The sequence below is a fragment of the Phocoena sinus genome, chromosome X (assembly GCF_008692025.1).
Source record: "Phocoena sinus isolate mPhoSin1 chromosome X, mPhoSin1.pri, whole genome shotgun sequence".
NCBI lineage: Eukaryota > Metazoa > Chordata > Mammalia > Artiodactyla > Phocoenidae > Phocoena > Phocoena sinus.
Genome location: NC_045784.1, coordinates 42,141,880 through 42,159,823, shown reverse-complemented (window position 1 = coordinate 42,159,823; position 17,944 = coordinate 42,141,880). Strand labels below are relative to the sequence as shown.

The 17,944-nt window shown below is 56.4% G+C and overlaps 1 protein-coding gene across 8 annotated transcripts in view; it reads right to left on the bottom strand.

Annotated features, from left to right (window-relative positions):
• Nucleotides 1-3,913: 3,913 nt before the first annotated feature.
• The window catches only part of RBM10 (RNA binding motif protein 10), a 30,441-nt gene continuing 16,410 nt past the window's right edge, over nucleotides 3,914-17,944 (bottom strand). For 2 of the 8 annotated variants that reach the window (XM_032619537.1, XM_032619531.1), the window contains exons 4-24: nucleotides 17,149-17,379; nucleotides 15,227-15,296; nucleotides 13,286-13,359; nucleotides 11,772-11,858; nucleotides 9,645-9,705; nucleotides 9,325-9,501; nucleotides 8,784-8,941; nucleotides 8,508-8,605; nucleotides 8,334-8,421; nucleotides 7,544-7,730; nucleotides 7,298-7,440; nucleotides 7,094-7,211; nucleotides 6,918-7,009; nucleotides 6,666-6,830; nucleotides 5,534-5,683; nucleotides 5,374-5,439; nucleotides 5,110-5,298; nucleotides 4,956-5,030; nucleotides 4,560-4,666; nucleotides 4,355-4,484; nucleotides 3,914-4,260 (exon numbers count right to left, since the gene is read on the bottom strand). In XM_032619537.1, the coding sequence (XP_032475428.1) occupies nucleotides 4,135-4,260; nucleotides 4,355-4,484; nucleotides 4,560-4,666; nucleotides 4,956-5,030; nucleotides 5,110-5,298; nucleotides 5,374-5,439; nucleotides 5,534-5,683; nucleotides 6,666-6,830; nucleotides 6,918-7,009; nucleotides 7,094-7,211; nucleotides 7,298-7,440; nucleotides 7,544-7,730; nucleotides 8,334-8,421; nucleotides 8,508-8,605; nucleotides 8,784-8,941; nucleotides 9,325-9,501; nucleotides 9,645-9,705; nucleotides 11,772-11,858; nucleotides 13,286-13,359; nucleotides 15,227-15,296; nucleotides 17,149-17,379 (2,592 nt within the window). In that variant the 3' untranslated portion in view covers nucleotides 3,914-4,134. Of the gene's footprint in view, nucleotides 4,261-4,354; nucleotides 4,485-4,559; nucleotides 4,667-4,955; nucleotides 5,031-5,109; nucleotides 5,299-5,373; nucleotides 5,440-5,533; nucleotides 5,684-6,665; nucleotides 6,831-6,917; nucleotides 7,010-7,093; nucleotides 7,212-7,297; nucleotides 7,441-7,543; nucleotides 7,731-8,333; nucleotides 8,422-8,507; nucleotides 8,606-8,780; nucleotides 8,942-9,324; nucleotides 9,502-9,644; nucleotides 9,706-11,771; nucleotides 11,859-13,285; nucleotides 13,360-15,226; nucleotides 15,297-17,148; nucleotides 17,380-17,944 lie in introns of all 8 variants that reach the window. The other 6 variants (XM_032619530.1, XM_032619536.1, XM_032619535.1 and 3 more) reach the window with 4 other exon arrangements.

Here is a 17,944-nt window from a genome sequence, read left to right as displayed (position 1 = left end):
TGTGTGGGGTTCTATTTTGAATTGATTTTGAAGGTAAAGACACCAGGATTTGCTGAGAAATCGGATACAGCGCATGAAAAATAGAGAGGAGTCCTGGCTGACCCAAGGGTTTCTAGCCTGAGCTGGAAGGATGGAGTTGTCATTGACAGGGGAAATACTCCATTAGCAGCAGGCATGGGGCAAAATCAGGAGTTGGTTTTCAGACGTTACATTATTTATTTATTTATTTATGGCTGTGTTGGGTGTTCGTTGCTGCACGTGGGCTTTCTCTGGTTTGGGGAAGCGGGGGCTACTCTTTGTTGTGGTGCGCGGGCTTCTCATTGCAGTGGCTTCTCTTGCTGTGGAGCAGGGGCTTTAGGTGTGCGGGCTCAGTAGTTGTGGCTCGTGGGCCCTAGAGCACAGGCTCAGTAGTTGTGGCGCACGGACTTAGTTGCTCCGCGGCATGTGGGATCTTCCCGGACCAGTGATCGAACCCGTGTTCCCTGCACTGGCAGGCGGATTCTTTTTTTTTTTTTTTTGCGGTACGCAGGCCTCTTACTGTTGTGGCCCCTCCCGCTACGGAGCACAGGCTCCGGACGTGCAAGCTCAGCAGCCACGGCCCACAGGCCCAGCCACTCCGCCGCACGTGGGATCTTCCCGGACCGGGGCGCGAACGTGTGTCCCCTGCATTGGCAGGCGGATTCTTAACCACTGCGCCACCAGGGAAGTCCCCAGATGTGTTACATTTTTGATGCCTGTTAGATATCCATGGTCTGGTATGTGTTGGTTGAATGAACAGTTTGGGGACTAGATCTGAGTTTCTGTGGATGGATTTAGGGGCCATCAGAGGTGGCAACTGAAGCCGTGGGTGTGGCCGACTTCTCTGAAGAATTGATTGCCCTCAAAAGGATCAGTAGGAGTAATTGAGGCAGGATTTGGACTTTAGACTTTCCCAAGTGAGAGGGAAGGGCATCCCAGTCGGAGGGAACAGCTTGAACAAAAGCCTGTGGAGGTAAGAAAGCAGGGAAAAAGGGGAAGTGGGGGTGAGAGTTGTACAATTCGCATTGCCCCCAGCCACGTATGAGAGTGCAGCTGGTTCACAGCCTCACTGAGCAGATTGTCAAGCCTTTGGATGTTTGCCAATCGGGTGTGATTATAATGTGTATTTCTCTTATTAGGTGTGAACTTGGGCATCTTTTCATAGATTTAAAGGTATTTGCAGTTCTTGTTTTCTGGGAATTTTCTGTTTCCTTTATCCATTTTCTATTGGGTTGTTGTACCTCTTATGGATTTTTAGGGACTCGTTATTTTTATTTGTTTTATAAATTTATTTATTTATTTATTTTTGGCTGCATTGGGTCTTCGTTGCTGTGTGCGGGCTTTCTCTAGGGGCTACTCTTCGTTGCAGTGTGCGGGCTTCTAATTGCAGGGGCTTCTAATTGCAGAGGCTTCTCTTGTTGCAGAGCACAGGCTCTAGGCACCGCGGGCTTCAGTAGTTGTGGCGCATGGGCTTAGTTGCTCTGCTGCATGTGGGATCTTCCCGGACCAGGGCTCGAACCCATGTCCCCTGCATTGGCAGGTGGATTCTTAACCACTGTGCCACCAGGGAGGTCCCTAAGGACTCTTTATGTATTAGCCATTTTTTTTTAAAAAATGGAGTCTTGAGAATGAGAATGATTTGAACAGTTGTGGTGTGTGTATTTATTCATGCTTCCATGGTCTGGTATGTGCCAAACCCTGTTCGAGGCATCGGGGACACAGTGGTGAGCAAGGCAGACAAAAGTCCCTTCCCTCGTGATGTTTTCATTCTAGTGAAGGAGACTATAGAAAAGTAAGAAAACTTATAGTATGTTAGAAATTGAGAAATGTCATGGAGAAAAAGAATGCAAGGAAAGGGGCATAGGGAGTATGGCAGGGCAGAGTTTGGAACTTTAAATGGGGTAGCCAGGAGGTAACATTTGAACATTCAAATGGGATGTCTCCTTCAATCTGGAACGGTTTTTCAGTGCTCCCTTGACCTTCATGACATTGACACTTTTGAAGATTATAAGCCGGGAATTTTGTAGACTGTCCCTCAGTTTGGCTTTGTCTGATGTTTCCTTGTGGTTAGATTCGTGTTCTGCATATTGCCTGGGAATATCACAAAAGTGATGCTGTCTCCTCATTTTGTCCTATCAGATGGCTCAGGATTTTAATACTGATAATGTTCACTTTGTTCCCCTCATTAAGATGGTATCTGCCAGGTTTCTCTACTGTAAAGATACTGTTTTCCCCCTTTGGAATTAACTAACATATATCTCATGGAGAGATACTTTGAATCTGTGTAAATATCCTGTTTACATCAAAGTGTAACCGCTAGCTTTAGCACCCAGAGATTTCATTAACATTAACAGAACATCATCATTGTGCCGTGATTATTAGTTGACATTCTACTGTATAGGAGATATTTCTCTTCTCCTCCATGTATTTATTCTTCTATCCATTAATTTCTGTAAGTATGGATTTATTGATTCTTGAACCTTATCAAATGCTTTCTGTGGTTGAGATTATTACGTTTGTTTACTTTTGGTCTGTTAATGTAGAGCACTACATATATAGTTTCTCTAATGTTGACTCAATTTTGCACTCCTGAGATAAACTATTTGATCAAAACATATTTGCTAAATATAATATTGGATTCATTTAGCTAACATTTTTAAAAAATAAATTTCTTTCTTTCTTTTTGGCCGCGTTGGGTCTTCGTTGCTGTGTGCAGGATTTCTCTAGCTGCGGCAAGCGGGGGCTACTCTTCCTTGAGTGGGCTTCTCATTGTGGTGGCTTCTCTTGCTGCGGAGCATGGGCTCTAGGCATGCGGGCTTCAGCAGTTGTGGCATATGGGCTCAGTAGTTGTGGCTTACAGGCTCTAGAGCGCAGGCTCAGTAGTTGTAGTGCACGGGCTTACCTGCTCCGCGGCATGTGGGATCTTCCCGGATCAGGGCTCGAAACCGTGTCCCCTGCATTGGCAGGCGGATTCTTAACCACTGCGCCACCAGGGAAGCCGTAGCTAAGACTTTATTAAGGATTTTTAATATACAGGTGTAAGTGAAATGTTGAAATGTTCTCTTCTTGAATTATCTCATCTGTTTTGGGGATCAAGATTACACCAGCCTCGCTTTTTCATCCCTCTCCTTACAACTTGTGTAGGGTGATGTCATAATACAGACTACTAAGTGAGGAAGGAGGGGCTTTAAACCGCTTGCTCTTCCTACACTACCTCCCTTCCACCTTCTTGTCTTAAAAGCATGTATGTTTTGGGGAGGGGCGGTTCCTGGCCCCGTTTCACAGCCCAGCCCCCACAAGGCCCGGAGAGGGCAGCCCCAGCTTCGTGTTCCACTGTACTCAGACCTGTGCTGAGAGCACACGCATACTTGTGAATCACAGGGTGGAGACTGGTTAGTGGGACTGGAGGGATAGGGTGCTGTGGTAAAAGCCGTGGAGCGGATGAGGACGAGGGTGGACCCAACTGGTGGGGCATCCCTGGGACTGGCAGGCTGATTCTCTTATCTCCACACCTCTGGGGTCATCAGCCTGTTGAGGGCACAGGGCCCACTGGCGCCAGAGTGCCTATCGTTGTTCACTCAGAGATGCCCTCAGGCATTGTCCCCAGACCCAAGTACAGTTTAGCCTTGCAGCCATACAGCAAGTGCAGCTGCAGGGTGGCAAGGCCAGGGGATGGGGGGTTCCTAGTCCTGGCTGTGACCCAGAGGGTCTTCAAGTCTGACGGTGCCCTGGTGGTGCTTGGTTTCCTGGTACAGCATGACCTGCTGGACCCGAGTACCTGCTGGACCTGATAATGGTGAGGGGCTGTGACCAAGATCTTGTCCATCTGTGTTTATGTCCCTGTATCTGTGTGGGCCACAAACCACTCTGGGACATGAGAAAGAGACATGCAAGCTGCGGACTTTTCAGCTTTTATTACAAAAAGAAAGACATGAACCCAGCCCAGTTTTCCAATAAAAGTCACCAACTCAAAAGTCTGACTTGGTCAGGGCCTCTCTGGCTGCGGAGTTGGGCCAGTCAACAGGTGCAGGGCCCCTGTTCTGACCACCCAACATTTCATCCTCCCCTGCTCCAGGCTGGACACCCAACATAAGTATAAGTAGGTCTTGCAGCTGCTCACTGGGCCTCGTTGAAGCGGGTCACCATTGTCTTGTGCAGCGTCTCCTTGTATGACTCGGTTGAGGTGACCCCATAGGAGCTGCCTCGGGCACCCAAGCCGGAGCCCCGCACCCGTGTCTGGGCCTGTGTGAGGGAGGCAGACTCTGTCAGGTTGGGCGGGGGCCAGGGCTACAGCAGAGAGTACTGGAGGATGGGGATGGGATCCCCGCAGACTCACCTCAATGGGAGTCACAATGCCCTGTTTCTTGCGGCCCAGGCCACTGCCCTCTTTCCAGCCCATAGCCTGGAGCATGCGACTGCCAATGTTGTCACTGCCCAGCCCATCCCGCGTGGGCTGCTCAAAGTCCCTGCAGGAGACAGTGGCACAGTGTGAGCGACTGGCCTGCCGGCCCCAGGCCCCCGACCTGGCCCCGGGCACTCACACAGAGGCCGCAGACATGCCGCTATATTTCCTCCTCTTGGGCTCCGGCGGCTCAGGGATGCCATACTTCTCTCTGCGTTCAGCTGCGCGGTCCCGGTACTTCATTTGCTGAAGAGTGTGTGTGAGAATGAAGGAGCTGATCGCTATTTGCAGGAAACATGGGCACAGCTGGGGGGCCCCCACAGGGAGCTAGATCTAGCGAACAGATCTGTGGTCCTGTGAATGCCAGCAGCCAGCATGGGGGGAATCGGGAAGAAGCCTTGCAGGGAAAGGACGTGAAGTGGCTGATGGCAGCCAGGCTGTGTCTAGCTGAGGAACCTGAGCGCCAGCTGCCTACATGGATGGAGCGCTTGGTAAGGGACCGAGGGATGGAGCCCAGGAGTGGGTCACACCTCACCTCCATGTCGTTCTTCTCAAGTGCCTCCAGCTCATTTTCTGACAGGTGGGCTCGCCGGTGAATCTCAAGGTTTTGCTGCAAGGAGGACAGGAGGAGGAGTGAAGCGGCTGGGCCGGGCCAGGACAGGGTTCCCAGCCAAGCCTCCCTCAGTCACCTTGTGAAGCCCGGAGAGCTGCTGGTGGCGGATGAGCGCCTCCTTGCTGGGGAACTGGCGCCGGCAGAGCAGACAGGCCAGCTTCTGCCAGTCAGTGAGCTTCTCCTCCCGCTCCGGGCCCCCACGCTCTTGTTCCTCCTCACTGTCACTCTCCCCGCTGTAGGCTGCCACCAGCCCCCTCGGTGGGCTCTGCAAAAGGTGAGGGAGAGAGGTATGGTCTGGCTAGCTCAGAGCCCTGCCCTTCTTTCTGCCCTGGGCACTCACTGGGCGGTCATCACTGGCCAGTTTTGGGAGGTCCATGCTGGTGTGCTGTCTCTCAGCTAGTGCTCCCTGGGGTGGAGGAACACAGAAATTCAGATTCCACGGAAGGACCAAAGGAATGACAAGACTAGGGGGCAGGGCGCGGATGGACAGCCACACACACCTTCTTCTCGAGGATGGCGTAGCCAGCATCTGCGGTGGCCGACTCCCGCCTTTCATCGTCTCGTAGGGAACTGATGGGCTGGAAGCTGTTTTTGAAGTTTTCTTTTTGCTTGTTGAGGCTGCGGGCCCAGCGTTCCATGTCCTTGGCAATCTAGGGGCGAGGGTGGGGGTGAGGCTCTTAGGAATCCTCCGACTGCTGGGGTCACCAACTCCAACCTCTGCCCTTGCAGCAGCCCGCCCCTTCCTGCCCTGCAGCCTCAAGCAGAAGGTGAGAGATGCGGAAGTGAAAGTCCCCATTTCTCTGTCGTCCTGTCATCAGTGCTCCTCAGCAAGCCCCTCCCCAGCTGTGCCCCCATTCTCCTCATGGGCACCCACGCTATTAGGTTTGCCGTGTGTTTTCATTTTATCGTTCTAAAATGCATAGAATGGCTTGCTCTGTGTATAATTTTAATTTACACGTGTGATACTATGCCACGTTCCATGTCGTTGCCCAACCCCGACCCCCAGGCACAACACCATTTTTAGAATTTACCAGGCTGCCAAAGGAACACGTAGTTCTTGCTTCTAAGTGTTGCACCCAGACTGTCATATTCTTCCTCCACAGACAAGACACTGAGGTTCCCGCCAACTGCCCACCACCACAGAACACTGCGATGGTTGTCTTCCTGCCCACCCCCTGATGGGCCCGCGAGAAGTTCTCTGGGATATATATACACAGACAGACACGGACACACCCTTAGGTGGGGTTCTGGGCCCAAAGGAGCATGCATGCGCATTTGTTTCCACAGGCAGGGCTAGCCTGGCTTCAGGCGTGCCCACACCAGCCCACATTGCCACCAACAGCACAAAGGTTCCCACCAGGGGATGGGAAAGCAGACAGGGTACACTTGGATGGCACTGGCCACCTCAGGGAGGTGGGCATGTACCTGGTAGGGAGACGGCCCTGGCTCAAGGTCACGCAGCAAAGAGCAGAGCTGGACCGGGAGCCTGGTCTCTCCTGGGCACAACTACTGCCCACGTGCACATCCACCGCCATCCCCTCCCTTGGCAGTGGAGGATAACAGATGACAGAATGGCATTCATCAGAAGACACCTGACAGCCAGCCAGTGACTGCTGGACTCCCAGTGTTCACCTGTTGGGCCGTCTTGGTCTTGTGCTTTTCCTTCTTCTCTTTGCCCTCCTTTGAGGGCGCTCCCGTTTCCTTATGCCCATCAGCTGACTGCTCCAGGGCAGGAACATAGGTCCGCCTTTCCCCATCCCAGTACAGGTACTGCTGGCTCTGAGCATTGTAGTAGTACTGGGGGAGGTGGGGGAGAAGGGGTGTGAGGGAAGACCTCGAAGAGGGGACTGCAGACCCTGCCCACTCCCCAGACTGCCCTATCACCTGAGAGTTGGGGTCGTAGTAGAGGCCAGTCTGGGGGTCATAGTAGTAGCCAGATGTCTCGTCGTACTGGTAGGTGGAGACGTCGGGAACAGCTGGAGAGTGAGAAGAGGGGGTCGCACTCCTCTCTGCTTTGTTAAGGAATTCCCCACCCCTCACCGTAGGCCATGGCTACTCACGGTACTGGCTGTAGGACTCCTGGGCAGAGGGACTCGTGGCTGGTGGCAGGGAAGAGCTGGGATGGGTGGGGCTCTGGAGCTCAGATTTGAGCACAGCGGGTGACATGATGGTGTATGACTAGTCACGGGGCAAGACAGGGGAACAGGGCTCAGTGTCTACCAGTGCCCCCATGGCCCCCAGGACCTCCCCTTGATTTTCCTCACCTGGCTGTTGGCAGCAGTGCCCTGGCTGCCGCTTGCTTCAGCTGCTGACTGCTGGTAGACACCAGGGGTGGCACCAGGCTGGGTGCGGGAGAAAGCCTGCAGGGACACAGAGTCTGCCCCAGGCTCCAGGGAGGCCTCGGGACCTGTAAAAGGGGACAGGGAAAAAGGAGAACGTGAATGGCAGGGCCCAGGACCCTATGCTTGCCAGTCCCCACCATGGGCTCAGGGAGAGATGCTGAGGCTAACCTGCTCCGGCTGGGTCCCCTTTGGTTCCAGTGATGCCGGGGCCCTTCGTGCCCTTGAGGTAGCCATGGGCATAGAGAGAGGACTCTGTGCCCTGGCTGCCGCCATAGCCCTCCTCCTGTTGGTAGTAGCTGTAGTCGACCGGTGGCTCCTCGGGGGTGGCCCAGGCACCCTCCCCACCCTGGGAGGCCTGAGGGGCAGGTGGGAGGGGTTCATTAGCAGAGGAGGGGGCACAGAGGGGAGGGGGACCAGCTAAGAGACGTCTGCCCACAAGTGAAGCAAGTGTCTGCTGACAGAAAGCATGCAGCCCTCAAACAAGGGCCACCCGGCCAGAGCAGAGCACGGTGGTGACAAAAACAAGACTGGGACAAAGACGCGCCAAAACGCTCCTAGGGCTGACACTGGTACATGTGCCGCGTGATATATGTGTTGGGTGTCAGACCAAGGAAGATACCATCCTCCCCTTCTTTATTGTTATCTGCCAATTTTCTTGCAGCCACTTATAAATTCCCTTTTACCAAGAAAGGTTGTAACAATTCAGGATGATATACAACTACCAAACAGAACAGAAAAGCAGCCGCGACGGCGCTGAAAAGGAAAGCCTGGGAGGAGGTGCCTGGGAAGGGAGCTGCAGCGAGGACCCCATAGCCCCCACCGGCGACCACTGTGAGAGGTTTTCGGGGCCACAGGAAGCCAAAACAGCAAGCCAGCCCTCCTGTTTGCAGAGAGGGAGCGGGAGGGTGGAGGCGGCCCAGGTACAGGGATGCTGGGGTGGAGGGGAGTCTCTGAGTACCTGCGAGATGGCCCACTGGGCCGCGGCAATGGCAGTGCTGGCCACAGAGGCAGCATTGATGCGACTGCCTTCGTTGGAGGCCATGTCCCTGGGGAGGATGTCAGAGACTGGGAGTGAGACAGGAGGCCCCAAGCTGGGGAGCAAGCTGGGAAAGGACACAGGTGGGGCCCTGACCTCTTAGAACCCTTGGCAAACTCAACGTTGATGGTCTTGCCGTCGATGGTGAGCGGCGGGTGCAGGGCCTGCAGGATCTGCAGCAGCTGGGCTGCCTCCTGGGGGAGGAGGTGGCGGGGGCAGGGGCAGAAGGGTCAGGCCCGGGGAGGTCCCCGGCTCCATTGCCCCATTTCCAGGCTTGGGGCCGCGGTGGGGGGCTAGGGTCAGGGTCCCTCCTCCCTGCCCCGGGGGCCGGGATCCTGGCTGCCCGGCCCCCCCCTGTGCCGCCCTCACCACGATGGTGGAGAGCTGGATGAAGGCAAAGCCACGGTTCAGTTGGGTCTGCTTGTCCTTGATGACGCGTACGTTGGAGGAGGACAGCACTGCGTAGGGTGCCAGGGCCCCCAGGATGGAGTCCATGGTGCTGTGTGGGTTCAGGTTGCGCAAAATGATGGCTGCAGGAAGGGGCCCAGCATTAGGAAGCACCACTGATATTCCGCTCTGGCCCTACCCTCTGGTGGCTCCCCTCTGCTCCCTCTCCCCTGGCCTCCGCGTCCTTGCGCCCGCTGCTTCCCCTCACCTCTTCCTCTCAGATAAACTCTGCTTGTCAGTCCAAGTCCCAGCTCAGTCACCCACCTGCTGAGAACCTTCTCAACACACCCCTAAAGTCGAGTTTGGCAATGCTCTTCCTCTGCTCTCCCTACATTACATGTGTGTACCCCCCACCAGGCAGAGGCCCCTGGGAGGATGAAGTCCTGGTCACCACCATCTCTCTGGCCTTGGAGAGCCCAGCCTAGACACCCTAGGGCAGGGAGGAAGGAAGGAACAACTGACTCACTGTCGTTGGCGTTCTCTGAGCTCGGCTCCGAGCCCTGTGACAGGGCCTGGGAGGCCAGCACTCCCTGGGCCTGGTAGGGCTGTGGCAGGGGCAGCAGGCCCTGGCTTAGCTCCCGACCACCCAGCGGTAGTGTCTGCTGATCCAACCTTGCGCCCAGGGGCAGCTTCTGCTCTGCCTCTGTCAGGGGCGGCAGAAGACAGGCCAATGACAAAGGGGAAGGGGCTCCCAGGCTGGTCTCCCTCCTCCCAGAGCACTGGCCCCTCACCCTTCTCCCTCTTCCCAGCAACGTCCCGGGAAAGAGGGAGGTAGGAGGGCCATACCTGACTTGGGCACACCACATTTGAAGCACTTCTCACGGCGTTTGAAGTTCTGGACGCCACACTGTGAGGCACAGGCCAGGCTATCAGAGGGGGTGGGGCTTTCCACTGCACCCTCCAAACGTGGATCCAGAGATCCCCCAGGGAACCCGCCATGCCCCGGGAAGGTCCCAGGGTCGGGGTGGCAGGGGGCTTTGGGGCTCTGGCTGTCCTCCTCGGTCCCGTGAATCTTCCCTTTACATGGTCTCAAATTTGTCCTCAGTGCCAACCCCGCAACTCAGGATCCATAACTCCCCTACCTCTGTTACCAAGTGCCACCTGCTCCGAGGTACCAACTCCCAGAAATGCCCCCACCTCCAAAGTCCCTTTGGTAGGTTCCTCCTCCCAAAATGTACTTCCCTATTCAGAAACCTTCGTTATTTCTATCCCTCAAAGCCATCAGCCCCTCTCTTGCCAGACTCCCACCCCTCCTTCATCTCGAGGACTGGGTTGGATCCTGCCGCTCTTGAGAAATAAATCTGCCTGGGATATTGCAGCCTCTGGAGATGCCCAGCTTTCACCACATTTCTATCTGTGATCCATGGTCACGTACTAAGCACTGCTCCCATGCCAGGCTCCGTGCAGGATACGGCCTCTGCCCTCCTGGCCTAACAGTGGGGAGCAGATGTAGCACAGAGGGGCAGCAGGTGAGTCTGTGGAAATGGTCCCCCCCAGGGGCTCTGGGAGGGGAGCGGGCCTAGAGGCCCAGATCACTCAGCTGGGTATAGTCAGCAGGGCTGTTTGATCTGGGAGGTCCAAGAGTTTGGTTTGGTTTTGCTGGGAAGCGACTGCTGGCGGAGGCAGCAAGAGATTTTGTGTAGGAGGGTGAGGAGAGAGGCAAAAGCAAAGGCTGGACAGGGAAGGTGACACTAGATCACAGAGGGGAGTCACACTCAAGCTCAGAGTTGTGGGGGTTTTCAGCAGAGGAGGAGGGATGTGGTCAGAAGTGGTTTTGAGGAATGTCACCAGTGAGGGAGTGGGAGAAAGAGGCAAGAGGCCAGCACACCAGAGAGGGGCCTGTGGCGACTGTGTGGGGGAGGAGGTGAGGACTGGCCTGAGCAGTGGGAATGGCATTTCTGTGATGGAAGTGACAAGACTGGAGAGCAACAGCATGTGGTGGATAAAGGAGAGAAAAGAAAGATCCCCTAGTTTCAAGGAGTATCTGAAAATACAGGAGGGATGGAGTCCCCCCGTCACTCTGTCCCTACCTCTCCAGAGAGGTTGGACACCCGCCTTCTGATATTAGTTTTTTCGTTTTGAAATAAGCAGGAACCACTCCCCTTACTGGGCAGAGTTCCTCTTGGGGAGAGGGCCTCCGCAAGCTCTCAGGTCTCCCCTTAGGTCTCAGGGCTGCCAGCCGGCTGCAGGAGGTGAGGCTACAGAGTCCCAAGGCTGCTTGTGAGGCTGGCCCCAGGGGAGATCTGAACTCACGGTGGCATCCATGGCCCACGATCAGGAGCAAGGCACAACTCAAGGTTTCATCTCTCTGAGCCTCAGCCTCCTCTTAGAGAATATGACTGCAAAGAGCTACAGCTTGTACCCTAAGTCTCAGGCGGACATGGCTTGGTCAGAGGTTGGGTCACCTGACACAGGCTCTCAGAACACCCTACACGTTCCTTCAGGACAAGAGCTGACACTGAACATTGTTAACGGCGGGCCAGGTGTCGTTCCAAGTGTTACCCTCTCATCACCACATTTCAATCCTCCCAACCACCTTTGGGGAGCGGGGTCATTGGTATTTGCATCACAGAGATGGGGAGAGTGAGGCAAAGAGAGGTTAAATACCCTGACGAAAATCAAGGCAGATTTGGGAGAGTCTAACTTCAGCTAGTCTGGTTCTGAAGCCCACATTTTATAGATCACATTATGCCTCCACTGTCACTAGTCACTTACATAAACATCTGTTTCAAGTCTACTGGGGCTTCAGGCAAGATCGTGCCGCATGAGGGCAGAGCCTGGCACCAAGTGAAAGCTCAGTACAAACTGGTGGGTGGGTGGCAAGGAGCAGCGCTGCTTGAGCTGAGCCAGTCCTCCACACCCACACCACTCAGAGGCCCCGGGGAGACAGAGACGTTGCCACCGCCCCTGTACCTTATTACACAGCCAGTCCTCATTGATCTTGGGCTTGGGGTCGCTGTAGTGCATGGACACCTTCTGGCCCAGGATGTTGAGGGAGTGCTGCGGGGAAAAGCAGAGCACAGTGAGGCCTAGGCAGCAGTGCCCCACGCACCGTCTCAGCACAGGAGAAGAGAGTGAGCGAGCCCTTCAGCTGGATGGATGAGGGACAGGGAACGGAGGGAGGTCGGAGAACTGACGAGGGAAGAAGGAAGGGAAGGAGGGAGGGAAAGCGCCACAGCCCTCGGGCGCAGCTGTTTGCTGCCTTTCCGGGCACGCGCACGCACACGTGAACACACGCCACCAGGCACACAGTGCTCGGCTGCCCGAAGCTTGCCGGACAGCGGGGGAAACCCCCACTCGGCCCTGACACTGCTAGGCCACACCCAGGGCCAGCACTACACAGGCTACACTTGGGATGAGGGGGGACGGGGAGGGGAGGGGAGGGAGAGGAGGGGAGAGAAAGAGAGAAAGAGAGAGCGCACGCGCACTAGTGCTGGAGAAGGGGAAAAAGAAAGAGCCATATTTAAAAGATGGACGGTCCTGCTGTGAGGCTGTCTTCCCGTGGCTGGCTGGGTCCTGGGCCCATGGCACTAGCCTGTGGACCGGCAGAGATGGCCCCAGGGCCGCCCCTGCTGAGCCTCCCTTCCACCACATCGCCCCTTCCTCCCCTGAGGCTTTCCTTCAGTGCCCCACACCAGTGAGCTGGGCTCTGGGTGCGCGAGCAGAAGCTTTGGGTCTCTGAAGGTCCCAAAGCTGCTGGGTTGGGAGCCCGTGCCAGGCTGGGGGAGCAGGCTCCCCTCCCTTCCGGACAGCACGGCTCCTCGCTGAGAGGGCAGGCCTGTCCCTAGCGGAGTGGGGCAAGTGGTGACTCCTGTGGGGACTAGGTGCAGTGGGAGGGGTGGGGTGACCGAAGTGAGTCCTGGTGAATGAAACCATCACTCCTGACTGGTACTTTCGATCAACAGAGCAGTGCTGGCCTGTCCCATGGAAATCAAAGGACCAAACTCACATGCAGGGACAGAGCTGGCAAAACAGGACTTGCTAGTTAGTGTGCCAACAGCTAAGTTCCCCAATGGCTGGACTTCCAGCGGTGCCCAAGAGTGGAACAGAGTCCTGGCTCTGCCTGACCCCAGAGCAGGGCGGTCCCCCGGGGAGTGGGAACTTAGGTGGAAGAACCCCACCCCCACCCCACCCCCAAGGCAGCCCTTTCTCTGAAAGCTCAGCCAGGAGAGGAAGAGAGGCAGAGCTAGTGCCTGGCCAGTGGGAAGGGCCAGTGGTGAGTGTGGGTTCCTGATGGGAAGCCCAGTGGGTAGCGAGAGATGGGAAGAGGAGATAGTGAGGGTCAGGAAGGGGGAGAGAGGGGGGTGGGGGGATGGGACACAGGGCCACAGGGCAGGGAACTGTGTCCGTAAGAATCAGGCGATGGGGAGCGCTCGATTACAAAGTAGTATTTGTTTGGGGGGGGGGTTCAAGTGCGGCAAAGCAACCTGATTGGCTTCCATCCATCGTGTAGCGTCCTGCAAGTGACTAAACTCGACGAAGGCGAAGCCCCGGCTCTGACCTGGAGACAGCATTCAGATACAGACGCAGTGGGTTAGTCAACAGCTTTGGACACACGGCGTTCCCGGGGGCGGGACCCGAGGGGAGAGGACTGGGGGGCAGAGAGGGAAGTGGGGAGAGGAAAAAGGAAGAAAGGGAGAGAGAGAAGCAAAGAAAGACCAGGGTGTGGGAGGCAAGGTAGATGGTCGGGAGGGGCAGGAAAGAGGGAAGCGGGAGGGAAGAAAACAGAGCTGGAGAGGGGTTGGGGGCAGGGGATACACACACGCCAGCTGGGAAGAAAGACACAGAGATGGGGCTCAGGCACACCTGCCCGGACAGCCTGGGGTGACAGAGATGGAGAGAAGGAGCTGGGAGGGAAAGGGTACAAGGAGACGTCTCCAGAGAAGGAAGGAGGACAGATGGGTAGGCAGCTGGCTTCACATGGGCCAGAATAAATAACCAAATGGTGGGGCCCAGCACAAGGCCAGGGCAGCCCAGGAGGGGTCCTGTAACAGGTGTTTAATCAAAGGAGCAAAAGAGAAGCTGGGCCAGGCTGCTCGGGGAGGCTGGGAAGGCTCTAGGCCCAACAGGAACCGGAGGGAGTTAGGGACACAAGGTCACCTCAGCCTCACCACAGTCCAGGGAAGGTTGGCCTCACCAGGGAGCCACCTCAGGGCCAAGCTGGGAAGATTACAGCCACCTACAGTCCAAGTCCTCCAAGACAGCAGGAGAATGGGGGCCAGGATCGTCCAGGTAGATCTTAAAGAATCAGCAGGTGCCTGGGAGAAGCGCCCAGGGCCACAGAGAGGGCTGCACCTGGGACAGCGCCTCAGGGAGACCAGAATCCTGTCAGCTTGGCTGGGGTACAGCAGAGCAAGACCTACATGCTATGAAGAGAGACTCCAGGCCTGGCCAGGGCTGGGAAAAGGATCCAGGGCTTGATACCAGGGGAAAGTAGCTCCTTCTTTGGAGGTGCACACACAGGGAGGGCTTAGACACGGCGGGACTTGAGGGGCATGCTTGATCTCCGAAAGAATAACTATTAGGATGCACAGGAGGATGGAATGGTATAATTAAAGAGAGACAGAGACAGAGACAGAGACAGAGAGACAGAGAGAGAGACAGAGAGAGAGAGAGAGAGAGATGGAGAGAGAGAGAGAGAGAGAGAGAGAGAGAGAGAGAGAGAGAGAGATGGAGAGATGGAGGCGTGGGGAGGAGAGAGACTGAGAGATGCAGAGAGAAGCCCAGGCAGAACGAGGCCCCACTGTGCCTGCCCTGGGGAGCCTGGGCCAGAGGTCCTGCAGAGACAACCCCCCACCACCCTACTAACCTCAGGCCAGCTCCAAGCAGCCTGAAAGAGGGAGGGAGAGAACAAGCGAGGCCAGCGATCCTGGCTGCTCCTTGGGATACACCCTTGGACAAGAGCCATCCCCTGCCTCCCCTCTTGGGACACATGGGTGGGGCCGTGTCAGACCTCTTTCTGGTCAGAGGCTGTTACCAGAAAAATGTGGGGGAGAACAAGGGGCAGGGAAAGGAGAAGAAAGGGGAGGGAAGGGAGGCTACTGGGGGGACGGGGCTACCATCTCAGATACTCAGAGTCCCAAAGAGGAGGTTCCCCGGAGCCTGGCCCTGGCCCTGCCCCCGGGGAGCACTCAGCTCATCTCAGAGCTGCACCCCCTCCCTGACAGCCTCGCACAAGAGGCTACTGGCCGGAGCTGTGAGGAGAGTGGGATGAGGGGGAGAGAAGAAGAGGGTACCCCCAAGCTGCCCATTCCCAGCTGTGGCAGGAAGGCAGGGTAGGGAGGGTGAGGGAAAAGGCAGAGGCAGGAGGGAGACTCGGAGGCTGAGGCTGGCCAGTGGAAGAGGAAGGTACTAGAACAAAAGCTCACCTGAGGATTTGTTCCGCATCAGCCGGACCTCCCGTGCTTGGACGCCGTGGGACTGCAGCTGGCCACGGATCTGTACGGGGAGATACGGATTGGAGCAAGCTCAGCACGAGGGGGCTACTGGGTACCTGAGGCTGGCTGGAGGCCTCCAGGACCCCAGAGGGTCATAGGGGATGTGCACACACTGTCTCCTCTCCCTCTCTCAGGGCTTTCCCCCAAGTGACCACAGCCCCAGCCCCACACCAGTACCCAGTCTCAGCTTTCAGCCCCAGACTTGCAGAGTGAGTCAAATGAAAAAAGGGGCATGGTGCAAGGTGAAGCATGGCAGCATAATGACCCTCAGGGATGGAGAACAGCAAGAGAGCAAGCGAGCCAGCAGCTCAAGAATGGTGGGCAGGGGTGGTCTGACAACAGGCTTGGTGCAGCCACAGAGCAAGGAAAGCTGGCAAGCAATTCTGGCCCTTTGCAAAGGCACTGCCCTCCGGCTTGCATCAAGAGAGACCCATGACAAAAAGTACGAAACTGGGAAGGACTGGGGTCTGAGCAAACCCCAAACATGTGTGCTAGACCATAAATGGAGCAGTAACTTGGGGTGGAAACCAAAAGGCATGGCCGTGGGATTTGGAAAGCTTCCTGGATGACCTAAGCCAGAGGGAAGCTGCAGATGCAATTTGGGATTTGGACCAGGCGAGGCAGAGTCTCTAGGCCAGTGGTGCCTCTCGCAAGCGATTGGGAGCCTGTGCTGGGCATTCTTGGGCAGCAGCCTTAATGCCTCTGGGCCTGTTTCCTCATCAGGTTCAACAACAGAGGGAAATTAAACATACACATACAAGGATGAAAAAGAAAGACACAGAGGAGCAGATCAGAACTGCTAACACTCAGGGAGAGCTCAGGAAACAGCTAGAATGTGGGCTCTGGGGTTCAGCTGTCCAGGTTCAGACCCCAACTCTGCTGTGCCACTCACCGGCTGTGGGACCTGAGGCAAACTGCTTCACTGCTGGGGGCCTGGCTTCCTCATCCGTAGAATGAAAATACAAAAGTACCTTCCCTACAGGGTGGCTGTGCAGATTAAATCAGACCTGACATGTGGCCCACCCTGTGATAAATCCTCCACAGATGTCAGCACTCAGTTACCGTCTGACCCTGAACAGTGGAGGTGGGCCAGACCTGAAAGCTCTCAAGCACACAGGTGGGGTTTTCTCTGTGACAACATAGGCAGCCAGCAGGTTTCAGAGGAGAGATGAGCAGAGAATTCACGGGCAGTGGGGAGGAGGCGGAGAACTGGGGAGGCTAGTGAGGAGGCTGTTCTAGTGGCCCACTTGGGGTTTTCCTGCTCTCTAGGAGAGGTCTGCACGAGAAGGGAGGAGGATCGGAGGGAACGTCACACAGGAAAACAGGGTGGGAAGGCTGCAGCAGCAATGAAGTCAAAGGAGAACCCAAGGCTCTGTGGTCGTGCCAGTGAGGAGATCTGATGCTGCTGGCAAAAGAGGGTGGAGGGCGGGGAATGAGAATAAAACCTCAGAAAATCCCACGGGGAACCACCCCACCCCCCAGGCCGCAGGGTCTCCACAACATCTCTGTCACCAGAAATATCTGGCACTGGGACTGGTGAGCATCTGGCCTTTGATGGACATTTGCAGAATGGATGGATGGCCAGTGGAACGTGCAGAAGGAATGCTCTGTTCCCTCCCCCACCCACCACCACAGCCCCTGGGCCAAGTCAGCCTATCCAACGCTCCTCCCTTCCAGACTAGGAGACAACAAGGCCTATCCGGGGGATGGATCAGTGCTGGCGGACAGAAGCTAGTGGGGATAAGGCATGAAAAGTGCTGAGGTTGTGGGTAAGGGAGAAGCTGAGGGCCCTGGAGGAGACCCAGCCTGGCCTCCTGCTCTGCCACCTGCCCAGGGACACGGGGGGCACGTACGTCATCCTCAGTGGCTGCCTGTGGCAGCATCCTCAGCATGACGATGTTACTGGCCTTCTCCTCCTCCTCCTCCTCCTCCTCCTCCTCCTCCTCCTCCCCTTGCTCGGTCCGATAGTCCTGGTCCCGATAGTCGCCGTCTCGGGGGAAGCCTGGTGGGCCGGTGGGGCTGTGCCTGTGCCGCCGCCGCCGCCTACGCTGAGTCTCGGAGCCCGGGGAGGCCTCGTAGGAATCCTGGCCAACAGAATGAGACGAGAGACACCAGACGGGCAGTCAGTCTGGGGTGGGCCTAGGAGCTGGCCGCTGGCTCTCCGAGGCAGGCAGGCTCTGAAAGCCAGGGGTGGGCGGGCTCCGGCTAAAGGCTTGGGGCAGGCAATGTGGGCAGGCCCTGGACTGCAACCCTTCTGGGGTTGGAGATTCTCCCCAGGATGCTTTTGGGGGCTGCTTTGGTGGGGAGTGGGGAGAGGCCGGTGGCGGTATTGGTGTGGGAGAGGAACTCCCACAGACAGGTGACCAGACACCATTTAAAACCTCCTTGGGAAGAGACCATTTGGGGTTGGCACACTAAACCCTGCTCTGTTTCTCCCCCCTCCTCCCTCGCCAGCTCAGCTAGCATGTGCACAATTTTTCCCTGTGCCATGGAAGGCCACACCTCGCTTAAGATTCCCAGCCTGGGCCCTGCCACCAAGTCGTGGGTTTAGGAATAGCTTAAGACCTCAGCCAGAGCCAGCCAGCAGGGCCTGGCAAAGGTGTGAGGGCTACAGCGCTGCCTTCCGGTCCCTGATCCTCTGCCTGGCCA